At 44.7% G+C, this 20,791-nt stretch overlaps 1 protein-coding gene across 3 annotated transcripts in view; it reads right to left on the reverse strand.

Annotated features, from left to right (window-relative positions):
• Window positions 1-20,791, reverse strand: part of PADI4 (peptidyl arginine deiminase 4) — a 49,329-nt gene continuing 28,538 nt past the window's right edge. For 2 of the 3 annotated variants that reach the window (XM_027842814.1, XM_027842816.1), the window contains exons 7-16: window positions 18,398-18,576; window positions 17,195-17,298; window positions 14,541-14,652; window positions 14,189-14,296; window positions 10,175-10,329; window positions 9,285-9,429; window positions 8,552-8,654; window positions 5,668-5,738; window positions 1,378-1,521; window positions 1-536 (exon numbers count right to left, since the gene is read on the reverse strand). In XM_027842814.1, the coding sequence (XP_027698615.1) occupies window positions 303-536; window positions 1,378-1,521; window positions 5,668-5,738; window positions 8,552-8,654; window positions 9,285-9,429; window positions 10,175-10,329; window positions 14,189-14,296; window positions 14,541-14,652; window positions 17,195-17,298; window positions 18,398-18,576 (1,355 nt within the window). In that variant the 3' untranslated portion in view covers window positions 1-302. The remainder of the gene's footprint in view (window positions 537-1,377; window positions 1,522-5,667; window positions 5,739-8,551; window positions 8,655-9,284; window positions 9,430-10,174; window positions 10,330-14,188; window positions 14,297-14,540; window positions 14,653-17,194; window positions 17,299-18,397; window positions 18,577-20,791) is intronic. The other variant, XM_027842815.1, reaches the window with a different exon arrangement.

Raw genomic sequence — 20,791 nt, forward strand, 5'->3', positions numbered from 1 at the left:
CACAGTTACAAAGTCCTCACAACTTTATTACGGTTTTCCCAGCGTGTGCTCGCCTGGCCATGGACTTTTAGACCTCAATCCATTTTTGACTCTGGTGCTGCTTGGTGGGTGACAGTCTCCATATCTCCAGCTAGACAGCGCATGGCAGGGCAGCCAGAACAGGCCTGGCTGAGGGGGGTGAGGGGCAGGGGCAGACAAGCGGGGCTGTAGCACCAGGAGACAGATGAGCACAGTGAGCAGCCCTCTGTTGCTGGCTTACAAATACTGAACAAATAAGGGGACGTTATGGCAGGGGAGCCCACTCAGGGCGTCATGTTCCACCATTTAAAGGGAAAAGGCTTTCTGCGGACGTTGGTGCCACAGTGCACCTCTCCTGAGCGGAGGTGATAGGAAAAATAGTCATCAATGAAAATGCATTTCAGGCCCAGAGGCTCCAGCAGGGCCTGCACCTTCTCCTCGAGGCAGCACTGTCCATTGATGATGGGTCCGAAGGGCTTGGGGATCCCCAGGTACTTCCCCAGCACAAGCATGTTCACCTGGGGCAGCAGGAGAGAAAAATCAACAATGAATCAGTCTTTCATACCCTTAGCCCCGTGTGGTAAAGGGAGAGCTAGATTTGGAGGCCAAGGACCTGGATTCCTGGAATCGTAGATTTGGAGCTGAAAGGGAACTTACAGGCCCTCTAAGGCCAATTCCCCCTTTTTACAGAATTGGAAACTGAGGCCCACAGAGGGGAAGTGACTTCCCATCCTCATATAGGTACTAAGTAGAAGAGGCAGAATTCAAACCCAGGTCTTCTGATGTCAAACCCAGAGCTATTTCTCCTGCCCTTCAGTTCTGAGGCTGATTCCCTGTGTGGGCTTAGGTAGATTTCCCTTCTCCAGGCTTCAGTTTTATGCTCTGTAAAATGGGTGAGTTGGGCTCCCACTCCAAATCCTATAAAGAGTGAGATCCCACCTGCTGTCTCCCCAACACTTGGGCTGTTTTACTCCCAGGTAATCCTGATTGTCAGAGCTGGAAGAGGCCTGAAAGGCTGATACATCTTAGCGACTAATCCAACTCTCTCATTTTACCAGTATGGCAAAAGGCCTACAGAAATTGTTAAGTATCGGAGTCAGGATTTGAACCCAGGACTCTTAGACTCTTTTTCCATGCTCTTTCTTGCAAACTCTCTAAACATCCCATTAAGTCAAGGTGAATCTTGGAGAAGAACGCTAGGTCTCCTGTACTCTCTCCTAGCCTTCCCCACCCTGAGACTTCCCTCATTAAAGAATGAGCCCCACTCCGGTAAGGACAAACTTCCCACCATCTTGGCACCTTAGGAAGCTGACCCCCCAGGACCATGGGCCCCACACCCCTCCACGGTTGACTTCTTACCATGTCTGGGAACAAAGCCTCGGCTTTCAGAGCTTTTGTGGAGACCTGCATCTTGAGGTAGAAGAGCTGCGGGATGTCAATGATGTCCTGCTCGGTCAGGCCCAATTCCTGCTTCAGGATCTCCCGGTTCCAGTCAATGCAGCTCTAGGGAAGGGTGACATGCAGGGAGGTGACTCTCTTCCATGGGAACCCAGCCACATGTCACCAAAGTGACTAATCTCTGGGAAGGGCACCCCGACCCTAAGCTCACTCAGACTGTGGTTAATACAGGCTGAGAACGTCCCAGTCTAGGAAAGCAGAGCAGCCAGTTAGGAGGAGCAGAGGGGCCACAGAATGTCAGAGCTGGGAGGGCCCTTAGAACGTGGAATGTCAGACCTGGGAGGAGCCTTAGAACACAGAATGTCAGAGTTGGGAGGGCCCTTAGAACACAGAATGTCAGAGCTGGGAGGGCCCTTAGAACATGGAATGTCAGAGCTGGGAGGGCCCTTAGAACAGAGAGTGTCAGAGCTGGCAGGGGCCTTAGAACACAGAATGTCAGAGCTGGGAGGGGCCTTAGAACAGAGAATGTCAGAGCTGAGAGGGCCCTTAGAACACAAGATGTCAGAGCTGGGAGGGGCCTTAGAACACAGAATGTCAGAGTTGGGAGGGCCCTTAGAACACAGGATGTCAGAGCTGGGAGGGCCCTTAGAACACAGGATGTCAGAGCGGGGACAGCCCTCAGAACAGAGAGTGTCAGAGCTGGTAGGGGCCTTAGAACACTGAATGTCAGAGCTGGGAGGGGCCTAGAGACACAGAATGTCAGAGCTGGGAGGGGGCCTTAGAACAGAGAGTGTCAGAGCTGGGAAGGCCCTTAGAACACAGAATGTCAGGTCTGGGAGGGCCCTTAGAACAGAGAATGTAGAAGCTGGGAGGGGCCTCAAAGATACTCTGGTCCCACCCCATCATTGTACTGATGAGGTAGCTAAAGCCCACCATATAGATAATAAATCAGCAGAACAATTACTTTAGGCCAGGCTTCTGACTTTCCATTCAGTGCCCTTTCTATAGCAAGAGACCTGAATTCTAGCCTTGGTACCTCCACTCTCCCTCTGTGTGACCTTTGGCAGGTGACTTGCCCTCTCAGGGTATCTGACATCATGTGCCCCTGCCCCATTGTTTCCTTCACACCCTCTGTAGCCCTGGGTGGAGTCTTTTCCTCCTCTGCCTAGGCCATCACCACCAACCTCCTGATGGTTCATGTTCCAATGCTTCTAAATATTCCATTGTTATTTCTTTGATGTGTGTGTGTGTGTGTGTGTGTGTGTGTGTAAGCATGCACAGTTCACTTTCTAACCAACTAACAGGCCACCTTCTCCAGTCTTGGATGTCCTCTGTGAATGACTGTGTCCAAATTAATGAAGAACAGACTCACAGTCCGTTACTAGGTCCATCTTTGAATGTGGAGGTTCTTATAGGGGGTTGGGGGAAGGGTGGTCTATGAACTTGGAACTCATGAAAAGCACTTTCTAAAACTTACCACACTATATACATGTCAGCTATTATAACTTAATATTTTGATGCCCAGGGTCACACAACTAATAAGTGTTTGAGGCAAGATTTGAACTCAGGTCTTCCTAATTCAGATATAGCACTCTAGCCATTGTATCCGCTAGCTGCTGTGATCACAAGAGTGCAGATTTATGACTGGAAGGGTTGTGAGGTTTGCTGTTTTGTTGTTCAGTTGTTTTCAATCTTATCCAACTCTTTGGACTGTATTTCAATATAACCCATTCCCTTTGGGATCCCATGGATTTTATTTTATGCATTTGAAAATGTGATTCTGCAAAGGGATCTCTAGGCTTCACTTGGCACTGCCCAAGGGATCCAGGACACTAAAAAGAAGAACCCCTGGTCTAAGGCTTTTCACTTTAGAAGGGCCTGGCAAAGATGGGCCCCCACTATTCATATACTCTGAGAGTGTAGGGTCAACCCTGCGCCCATAGGAGACATTGACAAAGGGCTTTTGTGGAGCTGATTCTATGATTCAAAACAAATAAGCTTATTGGATGTCAATGAGATTTTGACCCTCAGCTTACTCAACTGAAAAATGAAGGGTTTATACTCAATGGTCCCAGACGTCCGGCTCCAACTCTATGATCTGATGATCTATGATATCATGAAGGATAGTTCTAACTAAGGCCACTGAGTTCTTGAACTTTAGTATGAGGGGACTTTTGAGGTCATTAGGGCCAGTCCCTCATTTTACACTTGAGGAAACTGAGGCTTACAGAGGGGATGCGATTTACTCTAAACTTATGGTAAGTAGCAAAGCTGGAATTCAACCATGACTGATCTTGCTCCAAGAGAAGCCATGTGGCATCATGGTTAGAAAGCAGAACGGGAGTCAGGAAGCCCTACATTTTGATCCCAATTCTGACATGTACTGGCCGTGTGACCGTGAACAAGTCTGAGCCTTGAGCAACTCTCTAAGATGGAAAGTTATCAATTGTAATCTGCATTGGTAGAAAGAGTGCCATGTTGGAAAAAAAAATCAGAGGCTACTGACAGACACTGGATGCAAATCAAGTTTTCTTTTTTATTCCCCGTGTTTGAGCCATAACTAAGGTGAGGTGACTGGAGCTCTGTCCTAGGGTGCCAAATTTAGAGGGTACTAATATCATTTGAATTCAGCTGTATAGATAGCTGTATAATACCTAATTAGCAAGAAAAATGAGTTGGAATAGGAAACAAAGAAGTGGTATATTGAGGTGAGCTTTTTTTCTGTTCTGTCCTGTTCCCTGGACCTCACCTAGCAGTCTCCATTCCTCTTCCTCCCACACGGGGTAGTTTGTTGCCTTGGTGGTTGTGGTATTTGCCGTGGGTACAAATACTCCTAATTGTATCTCTGCCCCAGGCTCTGCTCCTTCCCTAGGGGACTGTCAGGCTGAGTACATAGTAAAGAAAATGCCACTTACATTGATCCAAGCTGATTTGAGAGTTAGTAGGCTCTCCTCTTCTCTCTCTTCCTTGCTAGCCTTCTCTACCTCTAATCTCTCCCATTCCCCAACTAGTTTAATATAAGCTAATGTTGTTATGTGGAGATCTCTGGCTAAAAGAATAGCTTCATTGACAAAATCTCTTGGTGGCCATGGTCATCAATCAAAGGATTCTGGGTAAAGAATGTCAGATTGGAGACCCAGACCTTTTTCTTCCCCACACCTCCTCCCTCAGAAACTGCAGAGATCAAAGAATCATACTTCAAAATGTTATGGATCTTTGATTTTTATAGGTGTGGAAATTCCCTCTACCAATACAGGTTACAATCCATCTATAACTTAGTAGAAAGGATAATGATAATATAACTATTTATATAGTGCTTTAAGATTTATAAAGTGCTTTATAAATATTGTCCTCACAACCCTGGGAGAAAGATGCTATTATTATCACCATTTTACAGGAGATGAAACTGAGGCAGACAGAGGTTAAGCAACATGCCCAGGGTCACACAACTAATAAGTGTTTGAGGCAAGATTTGAACTCAGGTCTTCCTAATTCCAGATATAGCACTCTAGTCATTGTATCCCCTAGCTGCTATGATCACAAGAGTACAGATTTATGACTGGAAGGAATCATAGAGGTAAATCCTCTGAGCAGTGGTTCTGAATCTTTTTGGTCTCAGATCCCCTTTATACTCTCAAAAATTATTGAGGACCCCTTAAAGAGCTTTTGTTTATGAGTGTTATACTTATTGATATTGACCATATTAGACATCATTTTTAAAAGAGAGGAGGGAAGGAGGGAAGGATAGAATTTGGAACTCAAATTATTTAGCATATAATTGGGGAAAAATAAAATAAAATTTTTAAGAAGTCTTAGTATTTTTATAAAAATAGTATCGACCTCATGGACAGCCTAGAAGGGTCTTATGGACTCTCAGGGGTCCCTGGACCACACTTTGAGAACTTTTAGAGAGTTGACTGAGGCTCCCAGAGGTTATTGACTTGCCTACAGTCATGTAGTCAGTCTGAGGGAAGATTCCAATTGAGGTCATGCTGACTCCAAGTCTGCCATGGCTTCCTCTGCATAGACTCATAGAATGTTGGAACAGCAATGGACCTTGGAAGTCACCTAATCCAACCACCCCATTTCATAGGTGAAGAAACTGAGGCCAGAAATGTCATGACCCACTGAAGTCCCATAAAGAGTCAGTTACAGAGATAGGATTTGAATATTGGTTTCAAATCCTGATTTGTTGTTTGTTTTTTTTCTGAAATTCCACACCACCTCTCCCAGGGTCCCAGTTCCCCATACCTCGGCATACTGATTGTGCTCTCTCAAGGTTTTGTCCGATAGAATGTCTTTTATCGTCTTATTTCCTTTTTCTATAATGAAGATAAAAGAGAAAAATGAGAAGGGTTTGCAGCAGGTAAGTGATCAGTTCTTTGCTTCAGGCTGGCCAAGAGAGTCTTGGGCTGCAATTTAGCCCTGTATCCACACATAACCCAGAAAGCCATTTGTAAAGAGAAAAAATAGAGCCTGCTAAATGCCAGGCTTACTTGGAACGGCCAATAACAGAAAAAACATCTAAATGTTATAACACATTCGAGGGTCTCTCTTGGAAGATCTCGAAGGACATTCCTGGAATTCTCTTATAGACATCAGCTACCTGGGGGGTTGGAAGAGATGGTCCCGTGACGAAATAACACCACCTCCTTCCATGATTCTCCCAGTCAGTAATGGACTCACCCCCTGTACTCATCCTAAGAGATCATAGCACTTTTTTGGTACCTCTTTGGACTTATCCTGGATTATTTTATACCATTGTTACAGTTATAATTACAAGTCATTTCCCTGGGGCAAATCAACCAATCAATCAACATGCATTTATTAAGTACCATATGCCAGTATTTATTAAGTACCATATATATGCCAGATTTATAGATGCTGGGGATATAAAGTCAGAAATGAAACAGTTCCTCCCTTCAAGGAGCTTAACCCTGTTTGCCTCAGTTTCCTCATCTGTAAAATGAGCTGGGGAAAGAAATGGCAAACCACTTCTGTATGTCTTCCAAGAAAACCCCAGATGGGGTCATGGAGAGTTGGACATGACTGAAAAAAAAAAACACAACTCAAGGAGCTTATATTCTCAAGGATGAGACGCTTTGTACCTATGCAATTCTTTATAAAATATAGACATGACGAACATGTGGTAGTTTTAGGAGGGAGGTCACTGGCAGCTGGTGGGGATCAGGAGAGGCTTTATGTAGAAGGCAATTACTGAATTACTTCTGAAGTAAGAGACGAATTCTAAGAGGCAGAGGTCAGGAGACAGAGCATTCAAAGCATGAGTGGAGGATTAACTCATGAGTTACAAAGTCACGGAGGTGGGAAATGGAGCAAGTAGGAAAGTATGGCTGGGACATAGAATATGGGGAGGGGAGTAATGTGTAGAAAGGCTGGAAAGGCAGAAAGATGACATGTGGCAGTGATACCGAGGAAAATCTGCCAGGAGAAGAGAAGTTGGACCTTCATTCTGATGGTTTGAGGAACAGGGAGGTTTGGGGCTAGGGGTATGTAACATAGCTTCAAGACCCTGGCAGTGGGTGAATAGCCATGGGTGGTTATGCCATATGGCTGTGTGAGCCAACAGAGGACAGTTGTCCAGGAATTTGCTGGTAAATGTTTAACAATCAGCTCTCCAAAATAAAATAATAATGTCCAGAACAAACTTATAAGCTTAATTTGCTTTATGAACATTTTCTCCATAACTTTTTTTTAAAGTCTAAACAACCAGCAAAACAATAGATCAGACCCTGATTTGTAGACTTTGCCAATTTCTGAAGTATAATGCTCATGCTGAAAACTTAACAATATGCTCACCAGAATCAGTATGAGTTAGTTCCAGCTCCTGAAGTGCACCCTTCCAGTGGTCATCACAGTTGCCCCATTCTATTTATAACTCTGATTATCATTATCTGTTGCTTGTGTCTTAATCCCCTACTTCTAGACTATGACTCATTGTCTGAAGTTTGTCTCAGCACCTAGTTCAGCGAATATACATACATACATACATACATATATATATATATATATATATATGGGACTTAATAAATTTTTTTTTGAGAGGGGGCAGCTAAATGGTGCAGTGGATAGAGCGGTGGGCCTGAAATCAGTAGGACCTGATTTCAAATCTGGCTTCAGATACTTACTAGCTGTGTGAACCTAGGCAAGTCACTGAATCTTAGTTTCCTCATCTGTAAAGGGACGATAATAATAGAACTTCACTCCAAGGGTTGTTATGAGTTTTAAATGAGATAATATTTGTAAAGCACTTAGCACAGTGCCTGGCACATAGTACATGCTATATATAAATGTTAACTGTTATTATTATTTGGGCAGCTAAGTGACAGAGTAGATAGAGCATTGGGCCTAGAGTCAAGAAGACTCATCTTCCTGAGTTCAAATCTAACCTCAGACACTTAGTAACTGTGTAACCCTGAGCAAGTCACTTCACCCTATTTTCCTCAGTTTCTCCATCTGTCAAATGAGCTGGAGAAGGAAATGGCAAACTGCTCCAGTATCTCTGCCAAGAAAACCCCAAAAATGGGGTCATGAAGAGTCAATTGAATAGCAACAGCCATTACAAGAAATAACAACAAATTTTAATTGAACTGAATGATGGAAGAGTCAGGAGACCTGAATTCTCTCCCTTCCTCTTCCACTTCCTGGCTATGGGATCTTGGGCAAGGTATTTCCCCTATCTTTACATCAATTTCTTCAACAGTAAAATAAGGGAGTTGGGCTAGATGATCTCTAAGGATTTTGCCAGCTATGATATTCTGTGTTCTAGGGTATTCTAGGTGTTAGTTCTAACCTGTGTTTTAAGGCCTGTCCAAGCTTTGACATTCTAGGTTCAAGCTCTGACATTCTATGAGTCCAGTAATGGGTCCCATGTCAACTCTGAGGTCTGCCATTTTTTCCTAGACTAAATCTCCAAAGCAATTCCACTTTCGAGAGAAAACCCAAGGCCCATGTGTCACCCAATACGTGATGTATCATAGATCAGTACCGGTCACTGAGGCACAGAGTGTGCAGTGACTGCCAGGGTCTCCTTATGGGAACGTGGCTCCAGGAGCCAAGTTCAAGGTTGGCATGAGGAATAGTAGCCCTCAGGAACCTTGGACCAGAAACTCACTCTTAACCCCCTCAAGCATCTTAGCATCTCCATGTCCCTCCTTCTGTTTCTCCTCAAATAGCTTGTAGCAGGTGCTGGGGCTGGCCAGGAGGAGCCTGAATCCCTAGAAGAAGGAGACATTCAGGTCAGGAGATGGTACTTCACAATAGATGCTCCTCCTTACCTCCAGGCTGAAGGAATCTTAGAGTTCTTCTGGTGACCCTCTAGTGACTAACCTCTGTTCCATTTTATAGATGAGAAGACTGAATCCCTGAGAAGTTCACTGACTTACTCAAGGTCATACAGTAAGTGGCAGAATCCAGTCCAGCCCTCATTCTCCTGAGCCATATTGCTTCTCGTTCGGGAATAAAATTGTACTATGGCTCAAGGAAACTGAGGTCTGCCTTGGAGGAACCGCTCACAAGGTAGAGGCCAGGCATTGAGTGGGGGATAGGGGAACTCTGAAAATGAGATAATAACTCACTTTTCTCCAGAGTTTTCAGGTTGACAAATTATATTCCTTGAACCACCGGGGATGGGGTGGGTCAGAGAGAGAGCTTGAGTATCATTAACCTTATTTTCCAGATCAGGGAATTTGGGGTCAGAATGTTGACGTGATTTGCCCAAGGTCACACAGTCAACCAGGGTCAGACAGTTTGGGCCCACATTTCTTAACTCCAAGGCCAGAACATTCTGTGACTCCTGGCAGGTCCCCCCCCCCCAACCCCTCTCCTCCCCCACCCCAGGGCTGTACCTTCCCATCTGGGGCTGGGACAAAGCTGAGGAATTCATCCACGTGCCCGACAGACAACCAATCAGAGAAGAGTTTCACAGGTGCTTGGACCTTCTGGGAGAAAAGGAAGTCCTGGAGTACTTTAACCATCTCTCTGCTTTCTTCCCTGGAAACCACAGAAGTCAAGTGAGTATACAAGAGAAGATTCAGGTGGGCACCATTGTGGAAAAGAGTAAAGCTAAGGACCAGAGAGGTGCCTGGTATCAATTACTCAGAAAAATGGAAACAGAGGATCTTGGAGGTCATCTAGTTAAACCCTCTGCCTGATCTGGGACAATGAAACAAACAGCCAACTTCTTCTTGACTACCTGCGATGACCAGGGGCTCACTATATATAGAATTCAGAGTGAATTGGAGGTGAAAAGGGCCTTAGAACATAGGATGTCAGAGCTGGGAGGGCTCTTAGAACACAGGATGTGAGAGCTGGGAGGAGCCTTAGAACACAGAATGTCAGATCTGAGAGGAGCCTTAGAACACAGAGTATCAGAGCTAGGAGTGGCCTTAGAACACAGGATGTCAAAAGTGGTAGGGCTGTTAGAACAAAGAGTGTCAGAGCTGGAAGAGAACATTAGAACACAGAATGTCAGAGTTGGGGCATGGAACCTTAGAACATAGAATTTTAGACCTTGAATGGCTCTTCCATTGTAGAATGGCAATTCAGAGGAATATTAGAACAGAGAATTTTAGAGCTGAAAGAATCCTAGGTACCAAATGTTAAAGCTGGAAAGGAGAGTGTTTCTGTGTCTGTTTGTATGGGAGGAGAAGGGTAGGGGGATGGGGTCAAGCTGAAGACTCTTAACCTGCCAATTCCCACTCTAGCCATAGCCCTTTGCCTATCCCTGCACCCTCACCTGGGGTAGCTGCTGTTGCCCAGGAGGATCCTGCCCAGAGGGTACTTTTTGTCTCCGACTGTGACAGGCGGGCTGACCTCCAGGTTGCCAAAGGAGTCCAGGCCAGTGATCAAATCTTTATTTTCCTCTCTCGTCACATAACCAAAATCTGGGCCCTGAGAGGTGGGAGAGTGAGAGGAAGTGAAGTTACACCAAACTCACTTATTTCACAACTAGGTCACATTGTTGACTCACACTGAGCATGCAGTCCACTAAGAGCACCAGATCATTTTCATACAAACTATTGTTTAAGCGGCATCCCTGCCATCCTTCCCTCTCATTCAGCAAGACCCTGGAAGCTGTTCATCTTACTGATTGCCTGCATTCCACACTCTTCCACTCGTATTCTCAGTGGCTCCCTATGGTGGTCTGGAAAGGGTCCAGAGATTTCAATGATTTAGGGACCTTCCAGAGGAGGAAGTCCCCTCTGCCAGCACAGGTCAGCACCCTCTACAAAACTTATGGTCTTTGATTAGACCAGCGGTGGGGAACCCGCAGCCTCGAGGCCACATGTGGCCCTTTAGGTCTTCAAGTTTAGCTCTTTGACTGAATCCAAACTTCACAGAACAAATCCCCTTAATAAAAGGCCACTAAAAGTCACTAAACTATCTACAGAGTGGCAGTGCAAGATTAAATGACCTCCCCAGCATCATGAAGTCAGTATGTTTCAAAGGTAGGACTTGAACCCGGGTCTTTCTTGCTCTTTTTTTTCAGGACTGGTAGCTCTCTGCCCCACTGTCTGCTCTAGAGATGCCTTCTCCTCCTGCCTGGTACTCCCCACCCAGCCCTTTCTCTAAAGTCCCCGTATCTGGAATTTTCCATGCCAAAGAATTCCATTTCCTATACACTTTGTCGATTGGTGCCTGATCGCCTAAGACCTGGGGTGGGAAGCCAATGAGGTCCACCCGAGGGAGTCGCCCCCTTCTCCCTACAAAAGGCTCAGCCCCCTTCTCCATCAGGGAGGGTATCTGCTCTGTGAGCAGCCCAGGTGTCCAGCCTGGGCCTGGAAGAGTGATGGAGAGACTGAAAAGAGTCGGGTACCACAAGAGGAGAGTGCCCTTCACCTGGATCACTGGTCCGTTCTTCCTCCTGTGGGAGCTGTACATCATTGCCCCCAAGACTGGGAACTGTATATCCTGGCCCCCTTGTCCTTCTGGTGACAGCACTCCAGTGCCTAGCATGGGTTCTGGTACGTCCCACTGTAGATGCTCCATAAATGCTTATTGATTGACTGATGGTCAGTGTATCCTTGTCCCTCCTTGTTCCACCCCCCCCATCCTCTTTCTTCCCTGGGGGTCAAAGGTTATGTTCTTCCTCTGGGTGTGGTAAAATGCCCCAGTGATTTTTTTTTAATTATTTGTCTTCAGTATTTTTAGCTGATTTGTTTCTTTTATGGAAACCTCTCGATCCTCTAGCCTTCCCCTCCTAAATAGCTGTGGTAGATCAAGACATTCCTCCAGCAAGCCAGCTGCCAAGGGTTAGGCTGTAGGATTTGTCTCTTCAGAAAGGATTCCCCGCGCCACCCCCCCCCACCCCTGCCCCAGGCCTCTGGAGAGGTTGGAGGCTCAGCTGTGATAGAATGATCCTGGCAGGGTGCGCCAGAATGAATCACATCTGGGCACCTTCCCTCCTGTCCCTCCGGGCCCCAGCAAATGGAGGGAGATTAATGGCACAATTTTGTCGTCACTACAAAAAATGACCCATTGGAGAGCTGGGGATCTCACTCCTGGACAGGAACAGGTCTGTGCAATGCTATAAGCCACTCTGGTGGAAGGGGGCCTGGATCTCCTCCTGGCTGGGCTCCTGACTGGTTCTGTAGGCAGACAGACGACAGACCTGCCTTCTATCCCCCCAGGACCATTGGGATGAGTACATAATGAGCTAGGATTAGGAAGGTGCTGGGAAAAATAGAGAACTATGGACATGCCAAGGATTATTGTGGCAATAATAGGAAAAGCATTAGTAATGATGATGATAACAATAATAATAATAACAACCTCATCATGGTGTGGAACTGATCCTGGGTTCTGGAAGGTTATGCCAAGGAGCCCACACTCCAGCAGAGCCTAACTAGCAACAAAATCTTTGGAGCTAATAATGTGTCCCCCTCAAAGGCTGCCTTGAATTTACCCTGTATGTTTCTCATATAGACCTATATACATCATTATACATAAGATATATAAGATATAACATGTAGGATATGTACTACAAATCCTATGTATGGCATAATATGCACCCTATATATGTATTATAGAATTTGCCCTGTATGTATAATATATGAAATAGATAACATGTGATACACATAAGTGTCTGACATATAATACATGATATACATCAGATGTGAGATATAATATTATATGACAAATACTATTATACAATAAATCATATTGGATTGATTGGTTGACTATGCATGCCACCCCAGGACCATCCTCCTTCAGTGTAGAGGGGCTCATGACCAGGACATTGGCCACCATTTTTCCACCCTGGCAATAGGAATGGCTCCTATCCCTGCACCTCTCCCAGGTTTCCAAGAGCAACTTGTCCCCTTTTTTTGTGGTGTGTTAGTGTGTGCACACATTACCTTTTTTAAGAACTCACCACAACCTCAGGAGGTAGATGCTATTATTATCCCCATTTTACAGATGAAGGAAATGAGGCTCAGAGAGGTTAACTGACTTGCCCAAATAATCAGCAAGTGATGGAGGCAAGTTTTGAACTCAGATTTTTCAGATGCCAAGGCCAGTATTCTAGTTACTATATAATGCTGACCTTTTAGGTAATACAAGTGTTGATATCCCCATTTTACAAAAGAGGAAAGTGAGACTTAGATGGAGTGACTTTCTGACACAGATAGCAAGCAGTGGAGGTGGGATCTGAACCTAGGTCTTCACAGAACTCTGGTCATTATGCCACGATGCCTCTCTAAAATAGCATGACTATTGGTATGACCATTTTACAGATGAGGAACTGAGGCACAGAAGTGTTCAGTGGCTTGCCCAGCATCACATAGCTAGTAAATGGCAGAATTTGAAAACAGGTTCCTTGATTCTAGGACTTCTGACTCCACTCCACCAAACTGCAGTTTGTGAAACTTGGAGTGATTGTTATCTTTTTTTTTTTTTTGGCTAGGTAATGGGGTTAAGTGACTTGCCCAGGGTCACACAGCTAGTAAGTGTTATGTGTCTGAGGCTGGATTTGAACTCAGGTCCTCCTGAATCTGGGGCTAGTGCTCTATCCACTGCAACACCTAGCTGCCCCGGAGTGATTGTTATCTTCATCAATGAATGTGGGGTACACACTGATGAAATCAAAGATCTTTCAAAGGAAAAATTGTCAGTAGACCTTCACCTATGGGGATCTGAGATCTCTGTAGCCATTCTCTACTGGGAATGTAATAACTTTCCATTTTTGTAGCCCTTTAAGGTTTATGTGTCTTTTCCTATAAAAAGAGAGGAAGGTCATGTGTCAAAATTATGCCCATTTTACTGATGAGGACACTGAGTCTTGGAGAAGCTAATAATCCCACTTAAGATCAAAGTTAGCTAGTAAGTTTCAGAGATGGGATACAAGCCTAGGTCTCTTGACTCCAAATTCATCCATCCATCCACCCATTATTCACTTATCCATCTATCCATTCAACAAAGACCATAAGCTTTTCCCCTTAAATCACTTTACCTCTAGACACTCAAATAGGAGTAGACCCATAGAAGAAAGTCTCTACTCACAACCTAATTAACTAATCAGTAGGTGGTCAGGAAGACTCTTCTTCCTGAGTTCAAATATGACCTCAGACACTTACTAGCTGGGTGACCCTGAGCAAATCACTTAACGCTGTTTGCCTCCGTTTCCTCATCTGTAAAATGAGCTGGAGAAGGAAATGGGAAACCACTCCAGTATCTCTGCCAAGAAAACCCCAAACGGGATCGCAAAGAGTTGGACACATCTAAAAAATGACCAAACAACAACAAAACATACCAGAACAGTTTTGATAGGGAAATCTTTCAGTCCTCTGTTACGGGGTGAGTCAAAGACAACAGGAAATATCTTGTGAGGGGCTTGGATGTAACCAAACTCTATTTCATCCTGTTAGGAGCAGAAGAAAAATTGACATAAATTCAAGAGTTGCCCTTTGGTAGTGACAATCACATCATGTACCCAACCCCACAATACTGCAGAGAGGACAATTGTTTTCAGATTTCCTTGGCTGTGGGAGTCACACTAAGCACCCTCACTTTCTTACTGATCCCTGTTTGGGCTTACACCTGAGAGAAATCACGCCATTGGTACAGGTGTCGTCTCTACCTGACCATAGACTAGCTAACGTCACCTGCATCCATATGTCATCCTGGTTTTCTTCTTCAGGACAGATGATCAGCTTGCATTTGGCCTTCTTGGCCAGAGCAGTCACAGATTCCACAAAGTTCTCATTATCATAAGTCCTGGAAAGAGCAAGGAAGAATTGCTCATCCCAAGGGGCTTTGGGAACTGGGCACAACAGTGTCTTGAATTAGAGCGTCCCTTCAATGCCACTAGGAGTCTAGGGGCCTCGGGGTGAGGAATGCCATCTTAAAGGCAAATACACTCCATGGTAGAGCAGGGAAGGACAGGCGGCATCCCATAGATTCCCATCCCAAGACTTGTCCTAGAATAGCTCAAATCAGTCAGTCCTGGTGTGTCCTCAGCAAACCTGAGGAGGAGGAAGGAGGCAGAGGTCTGGTCCAACCTTGGCATATGGAACCTTGGAACATAGAAAATCAGATCTGAGAGGGACCTCAGAAGATACACTGTCAGAGCTGGAAGGGACCTTAGAACAAAGGGATTTTAAAATACAGAATATCAGAGCTGGGAGGTATTTCAGAATATTGATAGCCAGAACCTTAGAACATGGAAAGTCAGAACAAGAAATAGCCTGAGAACACTGAATGTCAGAGTTGGCAGGGCTTGTATGCTAGAGCAACAAGGAAGCATAGAATATCAGGGCTGAAAGGGGCTTTGGGACATAGAATGTCAGAACTAGAGATGACCTTACAATATAAACTGTTAGAACTGGCAGGGGATTTGAGACAGAATCTCAGAGCTGGAAGGGACCTTTAAACATAAGATGTTAGAATTAGAAATACCAGAGATGAGTCGGGGCAGGTAGGTGGCACAGGGGATAGAGCACCAGCCCTGGAGTCAGGAGGACCTGAATTCAAATCTGGCCTCAGACACTTGCTAGCTGTGACCCTGGGCAAGTCACTTTACTCCGTGTGTGTGTGTGTGTGTGTGTGTGTGTGTGTGTGTGTGTGTGTGTGTGTGTGTATGAAATACCAGAGATGGAAGAGCCCTTAGAACACAAAATATCAGGGATGAGGTTCTTAGAATCCATTTATTCCAATCCCCTTATGTTACAGATAAGGAAACTGAGGCTGGAAGAAGGGGAAAGGACCTGCTCAGGGTCACACTGAGGAAAAATGGCAGATTTAGGTCTAAAACCCAGATTATCTGACTTTGAATCCTTTGTTCTTTCTAGTTAAGCTTCTGGGTGGTCCAGTGGATAGACAAATCCTGCATCAGACTCTTACCAGCTGTGTGACTCTGAGCAAACCCTTCTGTGACTCAGTTTCCTCATCTGTAAAATGGAGATAATAACAGCATCTATCTCGCAGGGTTATTGTGAGGATCAGGTGAGATGATATTTGCTAATTGCTTTTCAAACCTTAAATTCTTACCTAAATGTTATTATTGTTATTTCAATTATTTCTGCTACACATATCTGCCTCCTCCTATATCATACTTCCAAGAGGAGACATCGCTATTGACCGTACCATGAGAAGACCCTGTTATTTATCTCAGTATACGTCAGAAAGGGGGCAAAGAGAGAAGTTCAAAGAATACAAGACTAGATTTGTCCCCTCTCTCTACAACTAGGAGAGTTGACCATAGCTTCCTGCTGTCTCTGAGAAACGGTATCCAGGGCTGACAAGGATCTTCAGATTTGGGGTCACAGCACCTCGTGGTTACAATCCTGGTTCTACTACCACGACTTCAGTTTCCTTCTCTGCAAAATGAATGCATTGGATTGCATGGTCTCCAATACCCCTTTTGTCTCTGCCATTGGATGTTCTGAGGGTCCAGCATAGAGTGGTGGAAAAAGAGCACTAGGTTTGGAATCAAAGGGCCTGAGTTCAAACTCCAGGTTTGCAATTTCCCTCTGGGACCTTGGGCAAGTCATTTTCTACTCTGGACCTCATATTCTGTAAAATGAGGGGGGTTGGACCAGATGACCTTTAAGATTCCTCATGGTTCTAAATCTATGATTCTTTGGTGCCTTCCAGCTCTGACATTCTAGGTCCTAAAGTCTTTCCCTACTCTAACATTCTATGTTCTAGCATCTCTTGCAGTTATGACAGTCTCTGTTCTAAGTCCCTTCCCAGCTCTGACATTCTCTACTCTGAGGTCCTTCCCAACTCCAACATTCTATGTTCTAAGGTCCCTCTCACCCCTTACGTTCTATATTCTAAGGTCCCTCTCACTTCTTACGTTCTGTATTCTAAGGTCCTTCTCACCTCTTACTTTCTATGTTCTAAAGTCCCTCTCATCCCTTACATTTGCTGTTCTAGGGGCTCTCCCAGCTTTAATTTTCTATATTTTAATAGTCTATGTTCAAAGGTCCCTTCTAATGTTTAAACTTGAAATATAATAGCATCTTCTTCAGCCTGTATCCTGTATCCTTTTCTCACTCCCTTTCTCCTTACCTCCCTTTCCTCTCCTCAGTGGCACAAGATTGGAGCTGTGGGCTTTAATCTGTCTCTCTTTGGGTTGAAAGTTATTGAAGGGGCAGGGTAATTATCATTATGACAGTCTCTTATTTGGGACCCTGAGTGAAGGGAAGAGTTACCTTGAAAAGCTTTGAGCAGTGAGGACAGTGATCACAACAGCCCTCCACAGTCTGGGGTATGCTCCCTCCCTAACCCCCAGGCAGGGCAGCATCTCTCTCACCTGCATACATATACCTCTTGGGGGGCCTGAGTGTTTGGAGTCATGATCCAGGGAGCCACACGGAACACCACAGTGTCCTGGAAAAGCAGAGCCTCTGGGACTGGCTGGGAGAGGGAAAAGGAAAAGACATGGATGGCTCCTTGCCACCAGCACACCAGCACACCAGCACACCAGTGACTGAGGTCACTCAGAGCCTTCCTTCATTTGATACATTCATTTAATTGCTACTAGCACAAGCACTATGCTGGGCACTAAGGGAGATATAAAGCTTAGTTGTGGCATGATCCCAGCTTTCTTGGAGCTCACAGTCTTAGGGAGATGAGGCATAAACACAGGTAACTATAAGGCACAATTTTGCCTGAAAATTGAATTAGGGACATAGAAAATAAAGTCTGAGGGAGAACTGGGAGAACTTCCTATTACAGACAAGGAGATCATAGAGGGCTTCTTGGGGGAGGCAGCAGTCTGGGCTTTAGAGGATAGGTAGAAATTCAGCAGGTAAAGAACGTGAGTAGTGGCATTTGTCATGGGATCAGCTTGAGCAAAGAAAAGCACAGAGGTGAGAGAGTATAGGACATGTTGAGGGGAGAGATGTATAGAATATATAAGTAAGTGTAACATATATATATATATATATATATATGGGGCAGCTAGATGGCATAGTGGATGGAGCACCAAGGCCTGGAGTCAGGAAGACCTGAGTTCAAATCTAGCCTCAGATACTAACTAGCAGTGTGACCCTGGGTAAGTCGCTTCACCCTGTTGGCCTCAGTTTTCTCACATGTAAAATGAACTAGAGAAGGAAATGGCAAGCCACTCGAGTATCTCTGCCAAGAAAACCCTAAATAGGGTCACTAGTCGTATGTAATTGAAACAATTGAACAAGAAGTATATATAAATAAGTATATTTAAGTAAGACTGCAAAAGTCTTCAAACCTGAATGCAAGACAAAGGAATCTGAATCTGTTTGGTGGGCAATTGGGATCCATTGAAGTTTTTTTGATTTTTTTTTTTTTAGCAGAAGAATATCATCAGTAGATTTGTTCATAAGAAAAGCTATTCCAGCAGCAGTAGAAAGCATGAAGAGAGAATAAAGCCCTGGAGTCTTGGTGGGTGTCGAAGCACCTCCCCACTGCCCCACAGTGTCAAAGTTCCCAGCCTATTGAGCTGGGGTCTACCCCCGAGGTCATTCCTAGGTCATACCAGATTAGAGATGCCCATCAAAGAGACAGTGAAGGAAACGAGCCCTGAGAAGTCAACATCGGGGAAGGCAAGTCCTTCTACGAAAAAGGTGTTCTCTTGGGGGCCGTCAAGCACCTTTAGGACGTGAGATGGCATCTTTGGCCCCAGGATCATCTTATATTTGGATAGCAGTTTCTTCTCTAGAAGAGAAAGGGACAGATGAAAGGTTTGAGTTCTGTGTGCTCTTACAACAGCAAGAAGGCAGGGCATCTGAGCTGTGAGGGCAGGTAGACAGCGGCTGATGACAATATCCCTAATGTGGGTCCTAGCTCCTCTCCTACTCTGAGCTTGTCTGTAAGTAGCTCATAAAGGCAGAGAAAGTGTAGGTTTCTGGGCTAGGGATTCTTAAATTGACTCTTATTCAGGTGTGTGCTGGAAAATGTTTAACAACTGAGTCTCAAGGGGAAACAATGCACTTTAATATGTTATTAAAATAATTATATACATGCATTATTAACGTATTTCTCCATCGCTTTCTTAAGCCTAGATAATGAACAAAATAATAAATCAAGCCCTGATTTGTAGCATTTGCCAATTTCCATGGTATAAACGCTCACACTGAAATTTTAATAATTGGTTCTTAGGTGCCACTTTGAGTTGGCCTCTAGCACACCACTGCCCTCATTATACTACAGAGCTAAGTGTGTTAACTTTAGGGGGCACATGAGAGCCAGGTGACACCCCTTATATATAGGTAAGTAAAACCTGGTGGATTTCCCTATTGCCTCTCTGATCCTATAGGTTCTGTGTGTCCTTGGGGAAAGTCTTATGCATTGGGCTGCTCTCTAAGCTGCCTGAGGTCTTAGGCAGAGAACATAGCAAAGGTTACACTCTAGGGACATCCAATTTAAAAGGCAAGCAATTATTTATCTAACTGAAGAGGACTCACAGTTACTCAGTGATTGATTACTATCCCTGCCCTAAATTAGAAGAGTGTGCCAGGATATTCTATTGATGCTGGTAATGGGTAGCGTAGGAGTGCTTGGAAGCTATCTCCTAGGTTGTTTGTGAAGAAGCAGAGAGAGGGATCATTTAATGACCTTGAGTGTTTGCAAGTGGCAGGACAATGAGCCATCTGGACACAAGCATGAGGGTGTGTGTGTGTGTGTATGACTGAGGTTCTATTTTAACTGCAGATCCCTGGGGAAATCTGAGGGTAGTTTTCTGATCCTAGGATGGGATGGGTTAGCCCTTTGGGCAAGCCTTCACTTAGGAAGCATGGGGTGGTTGAGAAGTAATGCAGTGGATGGATAAAGGCACCCTCAGCTTGCACCTAGACAAAGAGATTAGGGGCCCACTGAGTCTTGCTTCTGGTCTTCTTGGTTCATTAGCATTTGAGGGAGCAGTATTCCTCGGCCCTGGCAAATGTCAATAAGATGTGCACAGCTCTGAGTCCCTCTCCCACCAGACCCATCCAGGTGTGTCAGCAATTGATTTAAACTCCTAATTCAACTCAATTTGATTCAATTTAACAGAGATTTTAAGTGCCTTCTATATGTCTTGTACTATGCTAATGCAAAGAGAAAAGAGATCTCATGCCAGCACAGGTGGACATGGGGTCCAAGGGTAAAGCTCATGGATGAGCCATGTATCTGAGCCAGTGAAGTCAGGAAATGATGATTACATGTCACAAAGATAGTGACAGTTGAGTTGGCAAGACCTTCTAAGCAGACCTTCAGGTAGGTGTTGCAGTAGATAGAGCGCTGGGCTCAGAGGCAGGAAGACCTGAATTCAAATTCTGTCTCAGACACTTAGAAGACATGTGACACTAGGCAAGTTCCTTTACCTCTCTGGGCCTCAGTTTTCTCATCTGAAAAATGAGGGAATTAGATTTGATGGCCTTCAAGGTCACTTCTACCTCTTAATCTATGACCCTGTGATCCCTTTTCTACTTTCAATTTTAAGTAATTCTTCCTTCCTGCAAACATGGATTTCTCCCCAAGAAACACTAAGGAAGCGGGCCAACTATCATTGTAGGGGAGTTTATTTACAAGGCAGAAGTCACTTAAATTATGGGCAGAGGTACAAGTACAAGATCTTTTTTCCTACTGGCAGGTCAAACGTCCCAAGTTTTGGGACTCTGATTCAGTGATTGTGATAGAGGATTAAAAAATGCTCCATTTATCTATCTACCTGTCTGTCTATCGGTCTGTTTGTCTGTCTGTCTATCTAATCTTTCTTTCTATCCATCCATCCATCCATCCATCCATCCATCCATCCAATCATCTGTCTATCCATCCATCCATCCATCTATCCATCCATCTTTCTATTCCTCAATTCACCTATAGATCCCTCTATCTATCTATCTATCTATCTATCTATCTATCTATCTATCTATCTATCTATCTATCTATC

This window comes from Vombatus ursinus, unplaced genomic scaffold (genome assembly GCF_900497805.2).
Source record: "Vombatus ursinus unplaced genomic scaffold, bare-nosed wombat genome assembly UNPS02014884.1, whole genome shotgun sequence".
In the NCBI taxonomy this organism is placed as follows: Eukaryota; Metazoa; Chordata; class Mammalia; order Diprotodontia; family Vombatidae; genus Vombatus; species Vombatus ursinus.